The sequence below is a fragment of the Camponotus vicinus genome, unplaced genomic scaffold, assembly GCF_025532165.1.
Source record: "Camponotus vicinus isolate PSW18456_S1 unplaced genomic scaffold, iyCamVici1.0 SCAF_4, whole genome shotgun sequence".
Lineage (NCBI taxonomy): Eukaryota > Metazoa > Arthropoda > Insecta > Hymenoptera > Formicidae > Camponotus > Camponotus vicinus.
In genome coordinates, this window is record NW_028141976.1 from 12,482,479 (window position 1) to 12,504,068 (window position 21,590).

Here is a 21,590-nt window from a genome sequence, read left to right on the forward strand (position 1 = left end):
AAACGTCGTCTAATATCTTATGGATTACACGGCCGTCGACCCACAAAGAAGCCTCTTATATCTGCAAAGAACCAGAAGTTACGAATTGCGTTTGCAAAACGCCACAAACTGTGGACGAGTTCTGAATGGTCTAGTATTTTGTGGAGCGACGAAAGCAAATTTAATTTAGTGTCATCTGATGGGATTAAGTACATTCGACGTCCTGTTAACAAAAGATATGATGTTCGATACCAAGTGCCCACCATCAAACATGGAGGCGGCAGTGTTATGGTTTGGGGCTGTTTTTCACGCTATGGAGTTGGACCGCTAGTTCGCATTGAAGGGAATATGGATCGATTTATGTATGAGAACATATTAAAGACGCAAATGATGCCCTATGCTAAAGAGAACATGCCACCTGGGTGGTACTTTCAGCACGACAATGATCCAAAACACAAGTCCAAGCACATAACCGAATTTATGAAACGTGAAAAAGTCAAGGTTCTCGAATGGCCAAGTCAAAGTGCTGATCTAAACCCCATAGAGCATCTGTGGGAGGAGTTAGATCGCAGAGTAAGATGTTAAAATTATTCGAATAAAGAGGCTTTATTTCAAGCTCTTAAGAAGGAGTGGGGAAAAATTCCTTTGGATCGAATACAGAAGTTAGTCGACTCGATGCCGGCTCGTTGTGATGCTGTTATAAAGGCTAATGGATATGCTACTAAATATTGATTCATTTAAAAATAAAGATGATGTTTAAGCGTTAAAAATTTTCATTTGATTACAGTGTCAAAATACTTTTGATCAATCATGTTCTTTATTTTTAGTTTGGTTTTGTAATTTTGTTATCAAACTACAATTTCTTTTACAAAAATATGTAGACAAATCAAGTTTCTTCCAATAAAAAATAGTTGTATATTTGTGTCTTCTATTTGTATTAAATTAGCCCAATTATTGTCCTTGTCAAAATACTTTTGAGCGCTACTGTAACTAGAAAATAACTCCTCCAATTAAAATAAGATATTAATCCTAGAGGAGCTCCAGTTACAATTAATCCATCAAAATTTTGATATTGGAATAAATATTAAGTAAAGTTGGATGATTGCGAATTTTTTTATACATAAGAGGTTCTTAATATTTTTATATTCCTACAAAATAAAAATTATCAGCTTTAAAATTTAAATATTGCTCGATTTGACCAACAAAAACATTCCATTTTTGAAAAACTAATCGAAAAACAACTTTCTTTTTTTTGGCGCCCAGAAGAAATTATATTCTTATCTTGGGCACAATGTACTACACGTATGGGCAAAAAAATAATACAATGAATTAATTAACCAAATATTACAATCATCGTTCCTTGAATCTTTATTTAAAATAAATTCATCATCTTAGATATGTACACATTGAGCATAAACCAAAGTTAGTATTACGTCAATTAAAATTGCTTATGTTATTGATGTTGCCAGCATCAATAACTATCCTGAGAAAACAAAAAATATGCATAATTTGAGAAATATTAGCACGAGATCTTCGTTTATCTATAATTGCCCAACACTAAAAAATTAAGTTGTGATAGCACTCATTTTTTTATAAAAAATGAGTGCTATCACAACTTAATTTTTTAAAATAAAAATATATTCGTTTTTATGTAAGTTTCGCTTGCTCTTTTGCATTTGCTGAACGAAAACTCATGGAAGGTAATGCAAAAATCATACGATTTATAGCCCGTGATGAGGCCTTACATTTAAACTCTACTCAACATGTTGAAGATATTGTTGATATAAATCTTTGGGCTTGGAGTAATAATATTTCTGGAATTTTTGATTGCGGTATTGGTAAAAAAATTTTTTTATAAAAAAGTTAATATTTTAAATAATAAAATATTAAATGCGGCACGAGCTAATTTAAGTCCTGTACTAATTACTGGATTGCATGTAGTTATTTCTGGGCATAAAGAAGCAGTAATTACAAATTCATCTTAATGACGTAATCCTAAATTTTTTATTAAATTAGTATAACGTAAAACATGATTTTCCTTTTATTAATAAATTAGTCAAAACATCTGGAAAATCTAAATGTTTTTGGAAAGAAAAAGAAATTATAATTTATCTCTTAAGTTATATTTATCTATTAACACTAGTATTTTATCTGAATTTTATCAAATCGAGCGTTAGCATACTTTGTGTAATTTTGCAAAAAAATTATTACTGCTCGTTGTTGGAAACAATTAGGGGGTATTATATTTTTAGTAAAATTTTTAAATATAAATATTTTAAAAATTAACGTCGTTGATAATGTTTAATTTTTTTATTCATTAATAGCATTTTAACTGTTTTTCGACATAATTTTGAAATTTCACGTTCTCTAAATATTTAAAAAAAAAATACCGATTATGAAATAATAGGACCAACTTTAACCGGTATTTAATTTAGTTTTTTTTACATAACACCATACATCTTAAATAATAATAAACCGTGATTTTTAGTCCAATTTAATTGTTGATGTTTATTTTTAATTAGCATAACCTGTATTTGAAATACGAATGCATATATCAGACATAAAGCTTCGTATGCCCTTCTAATTGCAAATCAAGAATTATTTGATTATTTGCCATCAATCAATCCTCGCTATTGGAATATTACGTATTCTGATATATAAATCCTTTTATTATAAATCCCTAATCACTTAAAAAAGTAAACATAACAATAATTGAATGCAGTTGTAATCGGAGCGTCATATCTATATATTATTAGGAAATAAACAATGATTTCTCAAGAAACATCAATCATGATCATTTCTTATATAATAATATTTACAGGCATAATGATTATTATACCGTTAGGTTTATTTCCTTGCTTTTTTTCTGGATTTTTAACTTATGAAATTATAGATATTTTGATAATTAAGATATCAGATATTCTGAAGATATTCAAGATATATCAGATATCAAGATATCTCAAATACAACAAAAATTTATTGACGAAATGATATCTGATTTACGTCTGAGATATAGATTGCTGTGTGGGGTATTATTTGAGAAATATTTGAGGTTATTTAAAATGGGACACCTTGTATATAGAACGACCACCATTTTCAATTTTCATACACCGATTGTTTCGAAACTTTATCAATACTAAAATCTATCTATTCGTAGTTTACGTTACCTTTATTTCTTCGAATCGAAAGATTTTCTTCAGCTTGCATAACCACAATCACAATCGCACTCGATGAAAGATGGGAACAAAGGAGCATCTCAGATAAAGTTTTCATTTATCTTATGATAGCAGTCATTTGTCATAAGTTGCTAGTGTATTCGCAATATATACTGTGTCCATTTTGTGTGCAACATTCAATTTAATTTCAAATAACTGCATTATTGCATATTTGCAATACATGCACTAGCAACTTATGACAAATGCTGCTATCATAAGATAAATGAAAACTTTATCTGAGATGCTCCTTTCTTCTTTCAGTTAAAAAGAATGTCAAAAAATATATATTGATATATGAAATATGAGACCTAAAAGAATCAATAAGTTTTAAATATATCATGTGTTTTATACAAATAACAACTTACCTATAAAAACTAGTTTTATTTGGGGAATTATTGAATACTTGAATACGTGATCTGCGTAAATGATACATAAATTGTGGATACAAGGAAAAATTTTCTGCCAATCTAAAGCTAGTTGGATCATCTTTTGCATATTCTCCGAATTTTTGATACTGCAATAATAAGATTTTACACCTCAAAATAGATACAATATATATTTATGTGTAAATCTATATGTATAAATATATAAAGTTTAAGCTTTATATTAAGTGTAATTGGGCACAATTTTAATGATAGAAACTACTAACAAGTCTAATCAGAATATGATCAACCCATCTTCAAACATTTGGACCATCATCACTTTCTGCTCGAAATACAGTTAAACGTGATATAAAAACAGCTGTTGCTTCCTCAAATTCTATGCTTACATGATGCAAAGATGATGATTCATCTGCCCAACTGATTATTAAAGATATTCCTATAACATCATAAATATTTATGATATTATATTATTATTTATGATATTATAAATATTTATGATATACATATAATGTATAATAAAAAATATATTTACTTTCTTGCAATAGTAGTAACTCTAATTCGCCTTTGTCCATTACTATGTTAATATTGGATAATGAATTGAATACAGCCTCTTCCACTTTGCGGAATTGGGGCTGTATGTTAATTTGCAACTTCAAAGAATAATGCTGTTGTTGTAGATGGTGTCAATGAACAAAATTTCCACTGACAAGTAAGCCTACTTCTTGTAGTACTCCAACACTTGATCCTTTCTCCCACTGACATACAAAAGATCCAATTGCTCCAGGAACTTTAATTTTCTGAGATGTTTTTACTTCTAAGATTGCATTGAATGCTATTTTCAAATCACCCTTGGCATCTGTAGCAAATATTCGTTGAAAAGTTTGTTTGAATAATGAAGAATTAAATGAATCCCCCATCATCATATGACCACCAGTAGAGTTGCAATATTGTCGCCTTTCTAATAAACCAGTTTGGTGTCAAGAGCACAAAAATAAATATCTATTATAAATATCTATTATGGCCATTAGTTGCAGCACGTGATGCAAGTGTATCATAATGCTTAATTGCCTTTTTATGCTTAGCATTATCTTTTTGAATATCATGATGTGATCTGATTGGTTGTCATAAATCATCAGTTACAACTTGGCCAGGTCCTTGAGAACATGGTCCGCCAACAAATAGCATAATCCTTAAATACATTGATAGCATTATATGTAGGATTACAATGAAAAACATAACATATATACATCATATTACAACATATAAATACCTAGCATCAGTATTTGCATAACTAGCTTCTAAGAGACCCGTGGCGACTGCTAATGCCACACTTGTAGATCGCAATGAACGTTTCTCTGGCCCAACAGACCATGGATCACGTTACAGTTCTCCTAAAAGATCTGTCGAACTGTCTCATATCACACTTATGTACTGGTTACAAAAAGCGATTAGCAGCTGGCAATAGATACGCACCAGGTCCTCTTGATTTGGATTTTGTCCAGGAATTAGTCTACCTATACCTATCAAAATGTAATGTGAATAAAATGCAATAAAGTAATCATGAAGAACAATGACTAATATAGTAAATATAACTTGGGACTTATTCTATTCGTACCTAACATATCTTGAACTTTTGGTTGAAGATCCTTTGTGCTTCTAATTCATGAACTTGAATCATTTTGCCAAATGTGATAAGACCAATAAGAGCATTGAGTGAAAGCAGAGACAATGACATTTGTAATGAATCTTTAAGTGCCTCTAATTCTTCATCATCCAGACATATGTATCCGCAAAAAGTAAAAATATTGATGGCAAACATTGGGCACGCTAAATAATACATATAAATACATACAATTGGACTGAGATACAATAATATTTAAAGTAATATATAAGTAACATATATATATATATATATCATAAATTTATATATAATAAAAACTATAATAAATCATGTAATGTCAATAAATGATAATAAAAAAAATGTTCGAAAAGAATCAAATCTTAAAAAAAGTAAAATCAAAAATATTTGTTTCATAATATAACTATTCAACATATATAACACATATATAACACTATTATTCAAATAAATGCATACATTTTGATCATTTAAATATATTTCCTTTTTGTTTCTTATTTCGAAGAATTTCCTCATAAATTCTTTTTGCAAAGTTTTTTTCTCATAATTATTAATATAACTCACAATATGTGTATTATAATGTAACTTAAAAAAAATAATATATAATGATAACACAAATTTAGAATTTATTGAAATATAAAAATATCTTTACAATATTATTATGAATACTATATGCTCCTAATAAATAATTTGATTTTTTAAATTATCTTATATGATATAGACAGAAAATTACAAGAGAATTATGCATTAAATAAAATACGAATTTAAATGAAGTATAAAGAATAATAAAGAATATGAATGTAAATACATCGTAATAAAGAAACACATTAAAATATATTTTAATTTCTAATAGAAATAAACTACTTTAATATTTTTCAAAATGTTTCTTGTGATAAATAAAAAATGATTTTTGTTCTATTCATTTATAATACCTTATTACTTACCACGATAGTCTATTTGATATAATGGATTTAAAATAGCTCTGCATGTAGATCTTGTACATAAAACTGGATCATATTGAATTGGCGGAAGATCTACTTGTTCCTTAATTGGTTGATACAAAGTTTTCAATAGTACAACTAGTCTAGTAGTATCAATACGCGATGATGGCCAAGCATTCCATTTATGGAACGCACACCGTCACAATCTTGTTGAATAAAATTTTGTTGAATAAAATCTTCATATGTTGTCATAATGCTGCAAAAAAAATATACAAAAGATAATTAATATATTTTTTTACAATATAGAGTTTAATTTTTTTACACATACATACATATACATATATATATATAACGTAGCATAAAGTTGTAAGCGAAATGAACCAAATCCATTTCCTACTATGGCCATGTTCCAAAATTCACTGCCAGCGATGAAAATATATAATATACGTAACGTGAACTAAAGATTTTCAGCGCTGATAGTGAATTTTGGAACACGCCCTAAGCCCATTCTACAATGGCAATAACAAGGCTGTAGGAGTAAAGAATAAACTGTTTCTAATGAAGTAAAGACAAGAAGTAACGAAATAGAAATTCTCATTAGTACTCTAAGGTAATAGTAGTACAAAATGAGAATTGTCTATTTCATTACTTCTTCTTCTTTACTTCACTAAAAACGATTTAATCTCTACTCCTACAGTCTTGTTACTGCCATTGTAGAATGGGCTCTATGTATGTTCTACGGCGGACGCGCAATAAGAATTAAGAACGCAGAATTCTTCCGTGACTGCGTATGCGAGACCACCGTAGAACGCACGAAATCCATAGGAAATGGATTTGGTTATTTCGCTTACATCTTACAACCTTATGCTATGGCCATTGCAGACCCGGCTTTAAATATCATTAATTCTTACCTGTGCAAAGCACTGCTCAACTTTGGTAAATGGAATAATTTATTTTCCAACTCGATCCCGTCTAATGCCTGGCTGGCCTGGCACCGCGGCCATCTTAAAAATGGCGTCTTAAAGTAAATGTTCTTAAAAACATCAGAAAGACGTCTATTGGTCAGGTCTTAAAGACGTCATAAGAAAGGCATGTTTAAGACGTTTAAAAAAATACGTCTTAAATTGAATGTCTTACAGACGTTAGAAAGACGTCTATTGGTCAGGTCTTAAAGGCGTCATAAGAAAGGCATGTTTAAGACGTTTAAAAAAATACGTCTTAAATTGAATGTCTTAAAAACATCAGAAAGACGTCAATTGGTCAAGTCTTAAAGGCGTCATAAGAAAGGCATCTTTAAGACGTTTAAAAAAATACGTCTTAAATTGAATGTCTTAAAAACATCAGAAAGACGTCAATTGGACAAGTCTTAAAGGCGTCATAAGAAAGACATGTTTAAGACGTCTTCAAGACATGCATGTTGTGTGGGAAGAAACTTGATGGTAATATGATATAAACATTACACACAATATACACATAAATATTGACAATAAATTTCAATATAATAATAAAATTAAATATAAATTAAAATAATTTTTTTCAGAAAAGACTGTTAAAAATTTAGTGGCCCAAAATTATTTAATACGAAGTGTGGTCACTGATATATTATCTGAAGTCAAAGATATTAAATTGAACCTAAAAAATGTCTCTCAGCAAACAAATGCTAACAAAGAAAAAGAACAAATAATTTCAATATTTAATAATAAAGATTAAATTTTCCCCTTCAAACCGAAGAAGAACTTCAGACAGTGGAACTTATTCTGGAAAATGAAAATGAAATTACTAATGCGGTAATTAAACTTTGAAGTCTATAATATTACTATTTTTACTTATTTTATTAATACGTCATAATTAATTTAAATTAAAAATAATTACGTTATACATATACATACATATATTTACACACATGCATACATCCACATACATATATACATATATTAAATAGTATGTGTGTAAAAATTAAATCGTATTTATCACATTACATTTCACATGTAAAATATATTATTTTCATTTTTTAATTATATTTAGTTTGTAAGCAACGTTTATTTATTTTTTAGATAAATGAATTGCAAAATCTAGGAGGAAAGAATGGATATGAATTTATTCGGAGAGCACTTTCAATGATAATGACAAATAAACTTGCAGACAAATACAGCTTTTTTGGGAGAAAACAGAAAAAAGCATTCTGTGACCTCAATATTTGTAAAGTTTTAATAAGTGAGTATTATTCTAAAAAATAATTATTATTTCACAAATATTCAAATAAAAAAATTTTAATCCAAATTATTGAAATTTGTAATTATAAACATTAAAAATGAATTTATTGAAAAAAGCTAAAATATGTAAAAAAATTTATCTCATATTTTTACAAAAATTAGAAATTTGCATGCGTTTGATTCACTGCATTCTATTTTATGCATATGCACATATAATTTAAATAGTACATAATACTACATCTAATAGTACACTAATAGTATAGTCTAGCATCTAATAGTATACTATTAGGTTAGATTTAATTTGATAAAGGCGCGTATTATGCGTGAAACGCAATCCTATTCTACCTGTATAAGACACTACTATGTCTCTTGATAATACTTTCTTACAAAAAATTAGCAATTCCCAAATAATTCAAAATAATAAACATATAATCATACACATAGCATAATTTATTTTGTTAAATTGCATAAATAAAATAATTTTAATATTCTATTTTAATGATATTATTTTAAATAGGTGCATCAACGAAAGGAAGATATTGCGAAACAACTAAACATTCGGAAAAATGTATCCAAGGATGGTTGAGAAGATGAGCTGCTGAGAGGGGAAAATTAAGACATAATTAAATAAGAAATAATTAATTTTAAAAGAGATTTCGTTTAAAATGTTATTTTATTTTATTCAAAGAATATTTTTGTTTCGTTTAAAAATTTTATTATTTCTTTTATAAATAAAGATATATTATAAAAAATATTTTATAAAAAATATATATTATATACTCTTATAAATAATATATATTTTTTATAAATTTTTATATATATTTTTATATATATTTTTTATAAATTTTATTATTTCTTTTATAAATAAAGATATATTATAAGATATATTATAAAGATATATTATAAGATATATTATAAATTTTTATATATATTTTAATATATATTTTTTATAAATTTTATTATTTCTTTTATAAATAAAGATATATTATAAAAAATATTTTATAAAAAATATATATTATATACTCTTATAAATAATATATATTTTTTATAAAGAATATAAAGTTCGAAAACAGTTTTATTAATATATAATAAAAAAAATATTACAAGAATATATAATCACAATAAATATGTAATATGTTATAATAAAAATTACTATATTGAATTTTTTGTTTGTTAAAATTTGATGTTAAAGCTATATTAGGAACTTAATTTTTTAGTAGGATATTAAAATATTTTACACATTAATATGGACGGTAGTCAATACTTTCAAACATTAAAAGAATTTTTTTAAATAGGTAGGTATATAGATAAAATATTATTCAATTTTAATGCAAATTAGAATTAACTTGTTAACAAAACTCATTGGACGGTATTCATAGTTCAATCTTATTTCTAAGATTGTCTTATAAAATCTCATTCAACTAATGAAATAATGCTGCGGCCATTTCATTGGTTGAATGGGATTTTAAGACACTCTTCAATATAAGATTGAAATATGAATACTGTCCAAGTTTTACTAACAAGTTAACTCTAATTTGCATTAAAATTGAATAATATTTTATCTACATATCTACCTATTTTTAAAAGTTTTTTTAATGTTCGAAACAGGTCCAATTTTTGTCTATTTTGTACTTAAAATGGACATTTTTTGAATGTCCAAGAAAGTAACATTGGATATTTTTAAAATGTCTTAAAAACGTTCAACGATCTAATCTGGATGTTTTAAATACGTCCGAAACGTCCAGTATATATGTTTTTAATACGTTTTTAAAACGTTACTGTGCTGACTGGGAAGTCAGTTTATTATAAATTAAACTAACTAAAAAGAAAAAAGAAGAAACTTTGGAATTCATGTTAGTACCAGTCCTTTGTCCATTTCACCAAAAATTAAGTACGAGTTTGGTGGCGCGCGTAGCGACAAAATGAAGAAACACATGCAATATTATAGAGTATCCTGAAAATATACGAAAAAGAATATACTAATACGAGATATTCAAAGTATATTCTGAGAATATATGAAAAATAATATACAACAAGAGATGTTATGGGATTATTCTCAGTATATTACATCTGTAACGTATATTTACAGTATGAGTATAGAATATTCGAATGATATCATGTGCTGTGTGGGTTTTATGCTGAGTATATTATAATTTTCTGGACTGTAGTAATATTTAATATATAATTTTTGCTATATAAATATATATTTCTGATATAAAATCTATTTCTACAGATAGTAAGATCGGCTGAGTTATGTCACAGAATATCGGAAGGCTTACATCAAAATGCGAGAGAGAGGAAATGGCATATAGCAATATGAATCCATTGCTGATGTTGTAAGAGCAAAAATAGATATCTCTGTAGATTTTATTATTTTTGCATCTGAAAACTTGAAAATTGCCCATGCCTTATCGGAAGTAAATCTTCTTTTGTATTTTCAAATATATATAAGCGCACATTTTTAGCATATTCTTTTATGTTATCATTTTTTTTGTTAATTATTATTGATTATTATTGATTACTTTGTTAATTATTGTCAATTAAGAAGAAATATATATTTATATAGCAAAAATTATATATTAAATATTACTACAGTCCAGAAAATTATAATATACTCAGCATAAAACTGATTTTTTATACAAGCTATAAAAAAAATTCTTCTATATTTTTTACTTTTATTTTTTCACAAGAAGTTATTTTGTCAATTATGATTAATTGGATTACATATATTACCATCTTTTTATATAAATTTTATTATTATATAGTTTATTATTTGAAAGCGAATATAAAATAACAATTAAATACATAATCACAAATTGTGATCATTTTCTGAATGATGACTACATTATAAAACAATTATAAAAGATTTACTTATTTATTGGTAGAAAAACATATTTCAATTATCTACGCTTATCCACGATCCATGATATATTATGCGATTATGCGGAATTAATAATAAATTAGTCATGGATTAAAAGTTACAAAAGAGATAAATTTGCTCGTTTTGCTTACACTTAAAGTCAGTACACATGAGAAAATTTTAGTATTTACCATAAGCAAATCAACCAATCACAGGACGGCGTCCATTTTATATAGCTTCCGGCTAACTTCACAATATAAAAAAATTTAATTAAAATTAAACGAATGAGGTGGTCTATGCGTATATTATATATTTTCAGAGCTGGCAGTAAACTGGCAGCAATTTCGGAACACTACCGAGCACATTTCGGACCGCAGCCCTAGTGACTTTAACGGTGAGTGACGTGGCCCAAAACGATTGGCTGTGAGAGTTTTTGGCGCGACCCGAGGTGAGCTACCACGATTACCGGCGAGAGTCTTTTTCCGGCCGTCGTACAGTGAGCGCGAGGTCGTTACTTTGCACGTGGTGGCTATTGTGCATTTTTCCCGGTCTATGTTCTCGTCGCGAGTTTGTCCTGTAGCCATCGGTAAACTGGCCGAGCGTTCTTGGCCTTTATTCCGCGGTGCTATCGTGGAACTGGCAAATACACAATCTTTATCTCGGTACTCTTCGGGTCATTTATTGTACATTATTTAACCCGAAATCTCTATCATCAGGCATTCTCCTCCCGACTCGCCCATTACCTGACGGCGCGGTTTCTATCTCGGAAACCGCAGCCATCTTTCATCCCCTTACAATATGCTTATTATATGTATTAATCCAATAAAATTCGCTATAGTGCCATTAATGTTTATTAATTTATTTATTCATCGGTAATATCTCTATTGTAGACAATTTATGGATGAACCAGACAAAAAAAGACGAAGAATGAATACGGCGGATCGATCTGTCAACAGGGATGATGACAAACCTGAAACTAACGATGCCAAAATTGGAAGTGTTACTGTACCTGAATTCTCTATCAATTGTGGTGTCGATCATACAAAATACGGAACAAAGAATAAGCCAGGGAACTTCCACAAGGTAAGAATTAGTTAAATTTATTGACCAACATATGCTGAAGTAATTTTTTTTTCGCCTTTTTTGCATGTTTTCTGCTATGGCTGCATCTGTACTCGCTTGCGCTTTCGCACGTTCTGTTGGTATTGCGACCTTCTTCTCTTGACTGCCGGTATATATTTCATGCATATCTTGATTGTAATTAGCAAAATTAATGGGGCCTATCTGATTTTGTTTACAGATTCCGAAGGGATCAGATATAGCTGATCTCTCTACAATGGATTTTAAGATCGTCAAAACAAAACTTACATTTGTGGATAAGAGCAAGTATATAAAAAGTTTCTTTGAATGTGAAGCATCTGTGATTCGGATAACAGCCCCGAGCCGTTTCGGAAAATCCACATTTATGGATATGCTCGAGAACTTTTTGAAGATAACAGTAAATGAAGATGCAAAGCCAATTTCAAATCCAGAAGATGGTGATAATTACAAGCTGTTTATGAATTTGCAGCTAGGTTTCGAGCATCCAGAGTTCGTTAAGGAACATTGTGGTCAGTACCCCGTGATATTTATGAGTCTTAAAGATGTAGGAGGTAAAACAGAGGGAGACATTTTAGAATCGCTGAAGGAAGCTCTTTGTCTAGCATTCGAGCAGCATTCTTACCTTCTTGAAATAGCTGCTGATGGTTCTTGCAGTTTTAAAGATAAGAAAATACAAGATATCGAAATATTTTTGAACTATTATAACCATAATAGACTGAAAGAACTGTCCGAAACTAATGTACAATACGGATTGCGATTCTTGTCTCGAATCTTGTATTCTCACTTCAACAAAAAAGTTGTTATTCTCATAGACGAGACCGACGCGCCCATTATGAAAGCTATTATGGAGAACATGGATGATAAACTCCTGCGATACCTGATAAATTCTATTAGCCATCTGATGTCAACAAGCTTAAAGGATCAAAAAAATGTGGCGCGTGCATTACTTAATTCCTGTGTTCGTTTATCTGGAGTATTTTCCTGGGAATTACGCAATCATTGTAATGTTTTATTCTTGCAAGAAGATAATTTTTCTGGAGTATATGGATTTACAGTACAGGAAGTAGATAGTCTATTTGAGAAAAGTGAATTTCAAGCAGTGAAAGATTCTGATGGTGTCAAAGAGTGGTATGATGGATACCAAATATTAAATAGTGAAGAAACAAGAATTTACAGTAGCTGGTCTGTCATAAATTATTTGCAAAATAGTGTTAAAAAGAAGAGAAAAATGTTCGATAGCTATTGGGCCAGGTCAGGCTTTGTGGATATTTTAGGAAACTTGTTTGTGAAATCTGAGATACAAAAGCCAATCGAGAAACTTCTTGAAGATGAGAACATTGAAATAGCACTAGCTGAGCCAACAATTGATAATATTTTGAAACTGAAAAAGACAATCTCTGATTCACAGAATAAATTAGATACCTCGCAAGTGAATTTCTTCTTACAGCTTCTGTGGGATGATGGTTTGTTGAATGCAGTTGAAAAGAATGCAAACATTGTAAGTCTGAAGATACCAAATTGGGAGATAAAGAGCGTAATCGAAAGTAAATGTTACAGTGAATCGATGTTTAGTACAAAGTATAAACTCGAGCCTGAAAATATAGAAAAATATATACAAGCACTGAGGAATTTGCTATTAATGGCAAATGATGAAGAGGAAACTGAAAAAAGTAAAGAAAAACCATTTCGTGAATTCGTTAATGCAGTTTCAGGCCTCTTTTCAGAAGGTGCGACAATTCCATATAATGAGTCAGAGTTATATCACATTCTTTTTTATTTGGCATATAATAGTACAATTTTCAGTGCACAAGCTAACAGAGCGGTCTGTCAAAAGATCTCCAAGGAAAAGCGAGGAAGAAAACACGAATTTGACATGCTTGTAATTCTTAGAACAGTTGGAGCCATATTTGAATGGAAATATTGCAAGGCAAATGAAACAGAAAGATCACAAGATGCTCTTAAACAAATTATTGATAAACAGTATTTCAAGGTTTTTGACAAGGAGGAGTATAAACATGTTAAAACAAAAATTTATGTTGGTTTGTGTTTTAAGATAAAGTCAAATGTGACTATGCGATACTTAGTGAACACTACTGATGTAGATAAAGCAAAATTTCTGGAAAGTACTTCTACAGAGGCTACTAAAGCTGATACCGCTACTGTTGTCAAATGATATCGTGCATTGGCTTTGTTTGTGTTTAATAAGTAACAAATAAGTATTGTCGCATTCTTCTCTGACAGAGTCACGTGTAAACAAATAAGTTTTTATTTTTTTCTTGTAATTTCTTAGTTATATTTCATTACAGTTAGTTGATAAAATAAAGAGGTCTTTGTATATTTTTATTAATAATAAAATATTTTGCTAAAAAATTAAAAATAAGGTCTCATAAGAAGTAATTACTGCAGCATTAGACAACCAATGAAATGTGATGTACTGATGAGGTCAAATGAGGCTGCAGGCTGCAGTTTACAGCTTTTCATTGAGTTGCCTAGCTTTCAAATAAATTTTTTCAATTATATAATAATATATAAAAGTAAAAAAGAATTATTTTATCAAAGATGATGGTTCTGAGAATTAATCCCGATCTACAATAGATAATTTAAGCTTTAAGCCTTAAGAAACTGACCAATCACAGCCGAGTATTCTCTTCATACTTGACTGTGGTTGGTCAACCTCTTAAGGCTTCAGCTTAAATTACCTACTGTAAACCCGGCCTTATGCGTCGTCTACAATGAGATTTTAAGGAGACTTAGGACCTCCGCACAAGGTGTTCCGTGTCGCATTACGTTACGTTAAGTATAGATCGTAAATTTAACTCCGTACGTAAAATTAAACTTCAGTCAACGCACAGAAGAAATCGTAACGTAAAGACATTTCGTCTTTCAAACATATTTCAATTATCTACGCTTATCCACGATCCATGATATATTATGCGATTATGCGGAATTAATAATAAATTAGTCATGGATTAAAAGTTACAAAAGAGATAAATTTGCTCGTTTTGCTTACACTTAAAGTCAGTACACATGAGAAAATTTTAGTATTTACCATAAGCAAATCGACCAATCACAGGACGGCGTCCATTTTATATAGCTTCCGGCTAACTTCACAATATAAAAAAATTTAATTAAAATTAAACGAATGACTCACAAACCTTTTTAATTATACTTCAAAACTCTTCATACGAAATACAAACGATTCATAAGGAGAATTTTTAATATTTAGTTATGTTGGCTAACTACATACTGTAAAAATGATTAATTTTTTATAATTATTCTAATTACTCACAAACGTTTTTAATCACACTTCAAACATCTTCATACGAAATACAAACGATTCCATAAGGAGATTTTTGGTTGGCTGAAAAATTTCCGGCTAACTTAATACGAATCGATTAAGGGCCTGAGCACAAAGATGTCGTAACTGTTTCCGACAAAGCCGTATGCGTAAAGGCTATAGCACACGGATATCCATAAAACATAGCCATAATACATAACATAAGCTCAAGAACCAATCAGATAGTCGTTTTAGATTTTATATTCTAAGGAAACAGAAAATTACTAAAAACTTAAGCATAAGAAAAATTTCAATCGGTTGAAATTTTTACGTACACGGAATTTGTAGATGTATTGAAATGGTGGCTCAAATGATTGTGGCACATCTATGTTCTATCTGATCAATGCAAAGGAGAGAGAAATACTGTTTTGTATATATATATATATGTATGTATATATATATATATATATATATATATATATGTATATGTGTATGTATATATAGATATGTGTATATATATATATATATATATATATATAGAGAGAGAGAGAGAGAGAGAGAGAGAGAGATAGAGATATATATATATAAAACAGAGTTATATATGGGTGCTTTCCAATTGAGATATCCCTAGACACTTTTATGCACACGGCGACACAAGTCGCGTTCCAATTGCCGTAACTGCCGACACAACTTTACACATCCGTACTCAGCTCGAGGGCTACTAGTCAACTTGTGTAACCTTCTGTTTTCTAGGGACAAATGAAATATGCGGTTGCAGACTGACGGCGATTATGTTGGCAATTTTCTTTTCCTTTTGGCCGTGTCCCGAAATTACTGCCAGTACTGCAAATTCTATAGTGCACGTTACGTATATTATATATTTTCAGTGCTGGCAGTAAACTGGCAGCAATTTCGGAACACGGCTTTTATCCTTTTTATTTAAAAGACAACCACTGAAGTATATTAAATACAAAAATGAACAATAAAAATATTAAAAGTATCATTAAAGTAAGTAATTCGAATTAATGAGTTTTTGTACAATTAATTTTTTTATTATATTTAATAAATGAAATAAAGTTGTTTCTTTAGCATATTTGCAGATTAGGTATATTATTACTGATTAAATTTTCATTCATATTTATATATTAATATAATATTATGCATTTATATATTTTATTTATATATTATTTATATATTATATAATATTATGCATATATATATCTATGTATGTTAATAACTTTGCTTCGAATTATTTACAAACTAATTACACAAATTTTACGTGTGCAACATGTTTTTCACTTCATCACCCTCACCATGGATTAAAAAATATCAAGATGGACATGGTTATGAAGAATCCTAACCCTCCACTCGAAAGTCGCACTTAACTTTGTTCCAATTGAGTCGTGCACATCGCTACACTTTGTGCCTTCCTGTGTATGTTTGTGTTAAGATGTGTTAAACAATTGGAAAGCACCCTATATATATATAACTCTGTTTTATTATTTAAAATATGGGAGACCACAATAGTTATTGTTCAGAAAATTTTTCAATGAGGTCCTATAAATCCATTTCAGGGGATAATAATAAAAATTATGAAGGACTCGATACCACGATAATTTATGAAAACGATGTATTATTAATTGATTTGATAAAAGGTTATCCTCATCTTTATGACAAATCCTTAAAAGATTATAAAGACCAATTAATCAAGGAAAAATCATGGCTTGAAATTTCAGAAATAATGCAATTATCAGGTAAATATGTTTTTATCACGTAAATATTTTATTTGATTTTTACTGAATTTTTTACCATTAAAATATTCTTTTTATTCATGTTGATCAAAGTAATAATATTTTTCATCTTATTTTTAATTTTTTGAGAGAAATCGAAACTTGTTTATAATAAGAGTAGTTTAAATTTGATTGATCAATTTTTTAACATTCAGAATATTTTTATTGCAATAGTTATTCAATGGAAGATTCAATTAACATTTGTATAATTTTTTTAGTAAACCAATGTCAAGTTCGATGGACTCGTTTAAGAGAAAAATATTCAAAGGAAAGAAAACAAAGGCAAAATGAGACAAGAAGTGGAAGTGGAATATCTAATCGAGTAGTATGGCCACTATATGACAGTATGAAGTTTTTAGAAAAACATATAGCCAAAAGAAAGTATGTCCATTTAACATTGCTTTTTGTGTATTCTCAATCACAGTGACTTATTAAAAATTAAACATTCTTCATTGCAGCACATACAGCAATCTATCACAAGAAACAAACAATAAAGAAAACATACTGAGTTGTTCGCAAAACATTCTGAGCTTTGAGAGTTCGCAGAATAGTTCAACAGCTTCAGCAGTGATTTCACCTCCTGATTCTATAACTTCGACTTTAAATGGAAATCAACAACATTCATTGTTTAGTGCAACAAATTCATGTATTAGAAAGTCTATGTCAACACTTCAGCAACCATGTACATCTACAGCTACAACAACATCCATTGAAATACCTGCAACAATAGAAAGACTAGAAGAAAGAAGACCATCCATGTCTTCGATAACATCTTCACATGGATCTAAAACACAGACACTATCTGAAACTAATGCAAACCATGACAAATGTTTTACGCCTATAAAAAAACAGCGAATTTCACAGTCAAATAAAATAGAAGAAACTCTGTTATCATTGACTACTCAACTATCTGATAAAATAAATAATTCTTCTCATCTGGTTACAAAATCAAGAATTGAAAACATTAAAGATGTTGATGATAAATTTGCAGATTTCATAGCAGCAGAATTACAAAACATGCCACAAGAATTGCGCAAAAAAAAGAAAAAACAAATAATTGATATATTATGGACAACGGAGACTTAATATAGTAAGTCAAATTTTTGTCAAATTTTTCTTATTTCATACAAAAAAATTAATATATATTTTTTTTAAATATTGCGAAAAATTTTTATAGCATTTGTGCAATAATGTCATTGAAAAAAACATTTTTTCTTTTATTTGTTCTTAATTTCTATATACCAAAGATTTAATAATATGTTGTTGATTATTTTCTCTATCTATCTATCTAGTATGTGTTAATAATATGTTGTTGATTATTTTCTTTATCTATCTATCTAGTATGTGTTATATGGAACGTACAAATAATGGTAGTCATTAAATTTGCCTAAGTATGGAACGTACGTACAAATAATGCTAGTCATTAAATTTGCCTAAGTATAAAATTATTAATTAAATATTGTATTTAACATGCAAGTTATTGATATGTATTTCATCAAACATTGTACGAAATATTTAACAAAAATATACACATACATATAACATTAATGTCTATTAAATAAGTCATTTCTTGGGCTACTTTGAAGACAAAATCAAAATGATCCAAATTAAAATGATGAATCACAGCGCAAGATCATTTTAATCTGGATCATTTTGATTTTGTCGCGAAAGCAGCCTTGATTGTGCATTGTACTTGTATTCAAATTTAATCACGATTTTGCCCTCTTTGTACATAATCATGTTGCCATGGTACTTCTCCGGCTGGAGTCAAGAAATAATTCGCTAACGTTTCTCGTTGTGCATATGCTTCCATTGTTGCTCGACGAGCATTGGTTGGTACCATATCTCGAAGAGGCATATCATTAATTTCTCGCCAAGCACCATTTATAATTTCTCCATTGTTATTTTCACCATCAACGTAGTTTGGAGGACAATAAAATCTATTCATTGGAGTTTGTTGGTCATCCATACTTTTCAAGAAATTGTGGAGGCATACTGTACTCAAAATTATTATATCGGCAGTCTTGGGATGCATGCATATGGGTCGACGCAGAACTCTCCAACGCGATACTAAGATTCCGAAAGCATTTTCAATCGTTCGTCGTGCACGAGATAATCTATAATTGAAAATTCTTTTCTTTTCATCTAAGTTTGTACCTGAATAAGGTTTCATTAAATTTTTTGACAAAGGAAATGCATCATCTCCAATAAAAAAAAAAATTAGTTGATTTATCATCTCCTGGTAGTTTTACTCTTTCTTTTGGCAAATTCAATCTTTCTTCTTTTAATAATTTCCCAAACTCGGATTCAGCAAATACACCAGCATCATTTTGACTTCCGTATGCTCCGATATCAATTAGAGTAAATTTGTACTTATAATCGCATGCAGCCATCAATACCACACTAAACGTTTTTTTATAATTAAAAAATAAACTACCAGATCGTGCAGGCGCCTGAATTATACAATGTTTGCCATCAATAGCTCCTACACAGTTTGGAAAGTTCCATTCATCAAGAAATCCTGCACTAAATCTTCTATAATCTGCTTCTACAGGAGGTGATACAAATTGATGAAACAAAACTTCCACGATAGCTTTAGTTGTTTCTTTAATGATATTATATGCTGTAGATTCTCCGATACGGTATGCTAATGCTACTGATAATATTTGATCTCCAGTCGCCAAATATCTAAGAGTCGAAGACAAACGTAATTCAGGAGAAAGAGCTCTCCAATTGCATTTCTGGAGTTTTGGAGCTATCATTTCCAGTAATGTATAAAAAGTATCCACTGTCATCCTTGTATATCGAAAAAACATTACGGTATCGTCTTTTAACTCTTGAAATAAAGCTTCAAAGTCTCCTTGATAAGACCTATTTACATTTATAGGTCTTACCCACCACCTCCTCCGCCTACGTTGTCTTTTTTTCCATATAATGACCAACGCACTCCATTGTATAAATTTTAGGAGAAAATCAGGATCTTCCCATATATCGTCTATTGCTACAAAATAAACAAAGTGTTAATTTTTTCATTATTTTCTTTATCAATATTTTTCGAATATATTTTTAAGAGAATACCGAAGTTAATTTTATGTTTATATTAATCATTAACGTTAAAAAAATATTTTTCATTTATATTACAGAAAATTTTGATGAATAACACCTTAAAATATATAATTATGTTATATATATATTATAATATGTAATTATGCAATATTAATTTGATTTTATATTTTTATATTTTATTTTATTCTTATTTTAATAAAGTTTATTGAATAAACTTTAGCCACTTATCTAAATATTAATTATATGAACCATATAGATCAAATCAAACAATTAGGTTATATCACACGTTTTTTGTACCACATAATTGTATATAGAAAAACTATATCTTAAAACTTTTAAAATTTGTTTCTTTTCGTCTATCTAAAAATGACTTCTGATTGGTCGAATTTTACTCTTATGCTTAAAGTTATAATTTCAGCTTATGGATCCATTGCTATTGGCTGACATGTTATGCTACGCTCCTATTGGCTAAATCCTTATGGTATGTCTTAATGTTACGGCTATGGAATTTGTGTGCTATAGCCTTAAGTCGGAGACGTTAAGCGTCGTCTACAATGACCGTAGCATAAGGTTGTAAGGCCGTAGTCGTAAGAAATTGACCAATCACAGTTGATTATTCTCCTGAACTTCAACTGGGATTGGTCAATTTCTTACGACTACGGTCTTACAACCTTATGCTACGGCCATTGTAGACGACGCTTTAGTCAACGCACAAGGATTTTACGTAAACATAGGTATCGCATAACATGCAATACAAGATACGGCCTACGTTTACGTAAAATCCTTGTGCGTTGACTAACGTCTCCATGGACCTAAGAAGATATGGATGGAGTCTAAAGCCGGGGCGGTGTGAAATTTGCGGTAAGGGGGGTGTATAGCTCTGTCTCTTTCCAAAAGCAACCTTCGGGTATTTCCGTCGCATATCCGATAATGCCCGAAAGGTTATATATCCCATATTAGCTAACTTTCGAATAAAAATACATGTATTTTTCATAGACTTATATAATAGACCGCGCCATCTTATGGGCGCACGCACGCCGACATAGAAGGACAGAGATAGTGATGGAGTCGTCTGCTCTCTCTCATATTTGAGAGAGAGTGGGAGAAGACGGAGAAGGCGGAGAAGGCA

General features: G+C 29.6%; 3 protein-coding genes and 1 long non-coding RNA gene across 8 annotated transcripts; 3 read left to right on the forward strand and 1 right to left on the reverse strand.

Moving 5' to 3' along the window:
• Positions 1 to 3,559: 3,559 nt before the first annotated feature.
• Positions 3,560 to 7,329, reverse strand: LOC145970048 (protein transport protein Sec23B-like). The gene is made up of 7 exons (XM_083096461.1): positions 7,066 to 7,329; positions 6,158 to 6,410; positions 5,193 to 5,404; positions 4,848 to 5,097; positions 4,110 to 4,766; positions 3,844 to 4,013; positions 3,560 to 3,708 (listed from the first exon to the last, which is right to left on the reverse strand). Exons 5-6 carry the CDS (start codon positions 4,147 to 4,149, stop codon positions 3,874 to 3,876), a joined length of 180 nt encoding a protein of 59 aa, XP_082952587.1. The 5' UTR covers positions 4,150 to 4,766; positions 4,848 to 5,097; positions 5,193 to 5,404; positions 6,158 to 6,410; positions 7,066 to 7,329; the 3' UTR covers positions 3,560 to 3,708; positions 3,844 to 3,873.
• On the forward strand, positions 6,110 to 9,516 carry LOC145970050 (uncharacterized). The gene is made up of 4 exons (XR_014438307.1): positions 6,110 to 7,593; positions 7,695 to 7,941; positions 8,209 to 8,368; positions 8,885 to 9,516. It is a non-coding gene; the product is annotated as an uncharacterized LOC145970050 (long non-coding RNA).
• Positions 9,517 to 11,653: 2,137 nt separating this feature from the next.
• Positions 11,654 to 14,665, forward strand: LOC145970033 (uncharacterized). Its single transcript, XM_083096422.1, has 3 exons — positions 11,654 to 11,889; positions 12,118 to 12,310; positions 12,528 to 14,665. The coding sequence occupies exons 1-3, from the start codon at positions 11,780 to 11,782 to the stop codon at positions 14,499 to 14,501; spliced, it is 2,277 nt and encodes a 758-aa protein (XP_082952548.1). The 5' UTR covers positions 11,654 to 11,779; the 3' UTR covers positions 14,502 to 14,665.
• Positions 14,666 to 16,441: 1,776 nt separating this feature from the next.
• On the forward strand, positions 16,442 to 18,939 carry LOC145970035 (uncharacterized). 5 transcript variants are annotated; one of them, XM_083096431.1, is made up of 5 exons: positions 16,442 to 16,613; positions 16,940 to 17,039; positions 17,180 to 17,359; positions 17,614 to 17,776; positions 17,854 to 18,939. In XM_083096431.1, the coding sequence occupies exons 3-5, from the start codon at positions 17,347 to 17,349 to the stop codon at positions 18,479 to 18,481; spliced, it is 804 nt and encodes a 267-aa protein (XP_082952557.1). In that variant the 5' UTR covers positions 16,442 to 16,613; positions 16,940 to 17,039; positions 17,180 to 17,346; the 3' UTR covers positions 18,482 to 18,939. The 5 variants fall into 5 exon arrangements, with proteins under 5 accessions (XP_082952557.1, XP_082952559.1, XP_082952558.1 ...); XM_083096433.1 differs by lacking the exon at positions 16,940 to 17,039; XM_083096432.1 differs by lacking the exon at positions 16,442 to 16,613 and having other exon boundaries at positions 16,801 to 17,039.
• Positions 18,940 to 21,590: the final 2,651 nt, after the last annotated feature.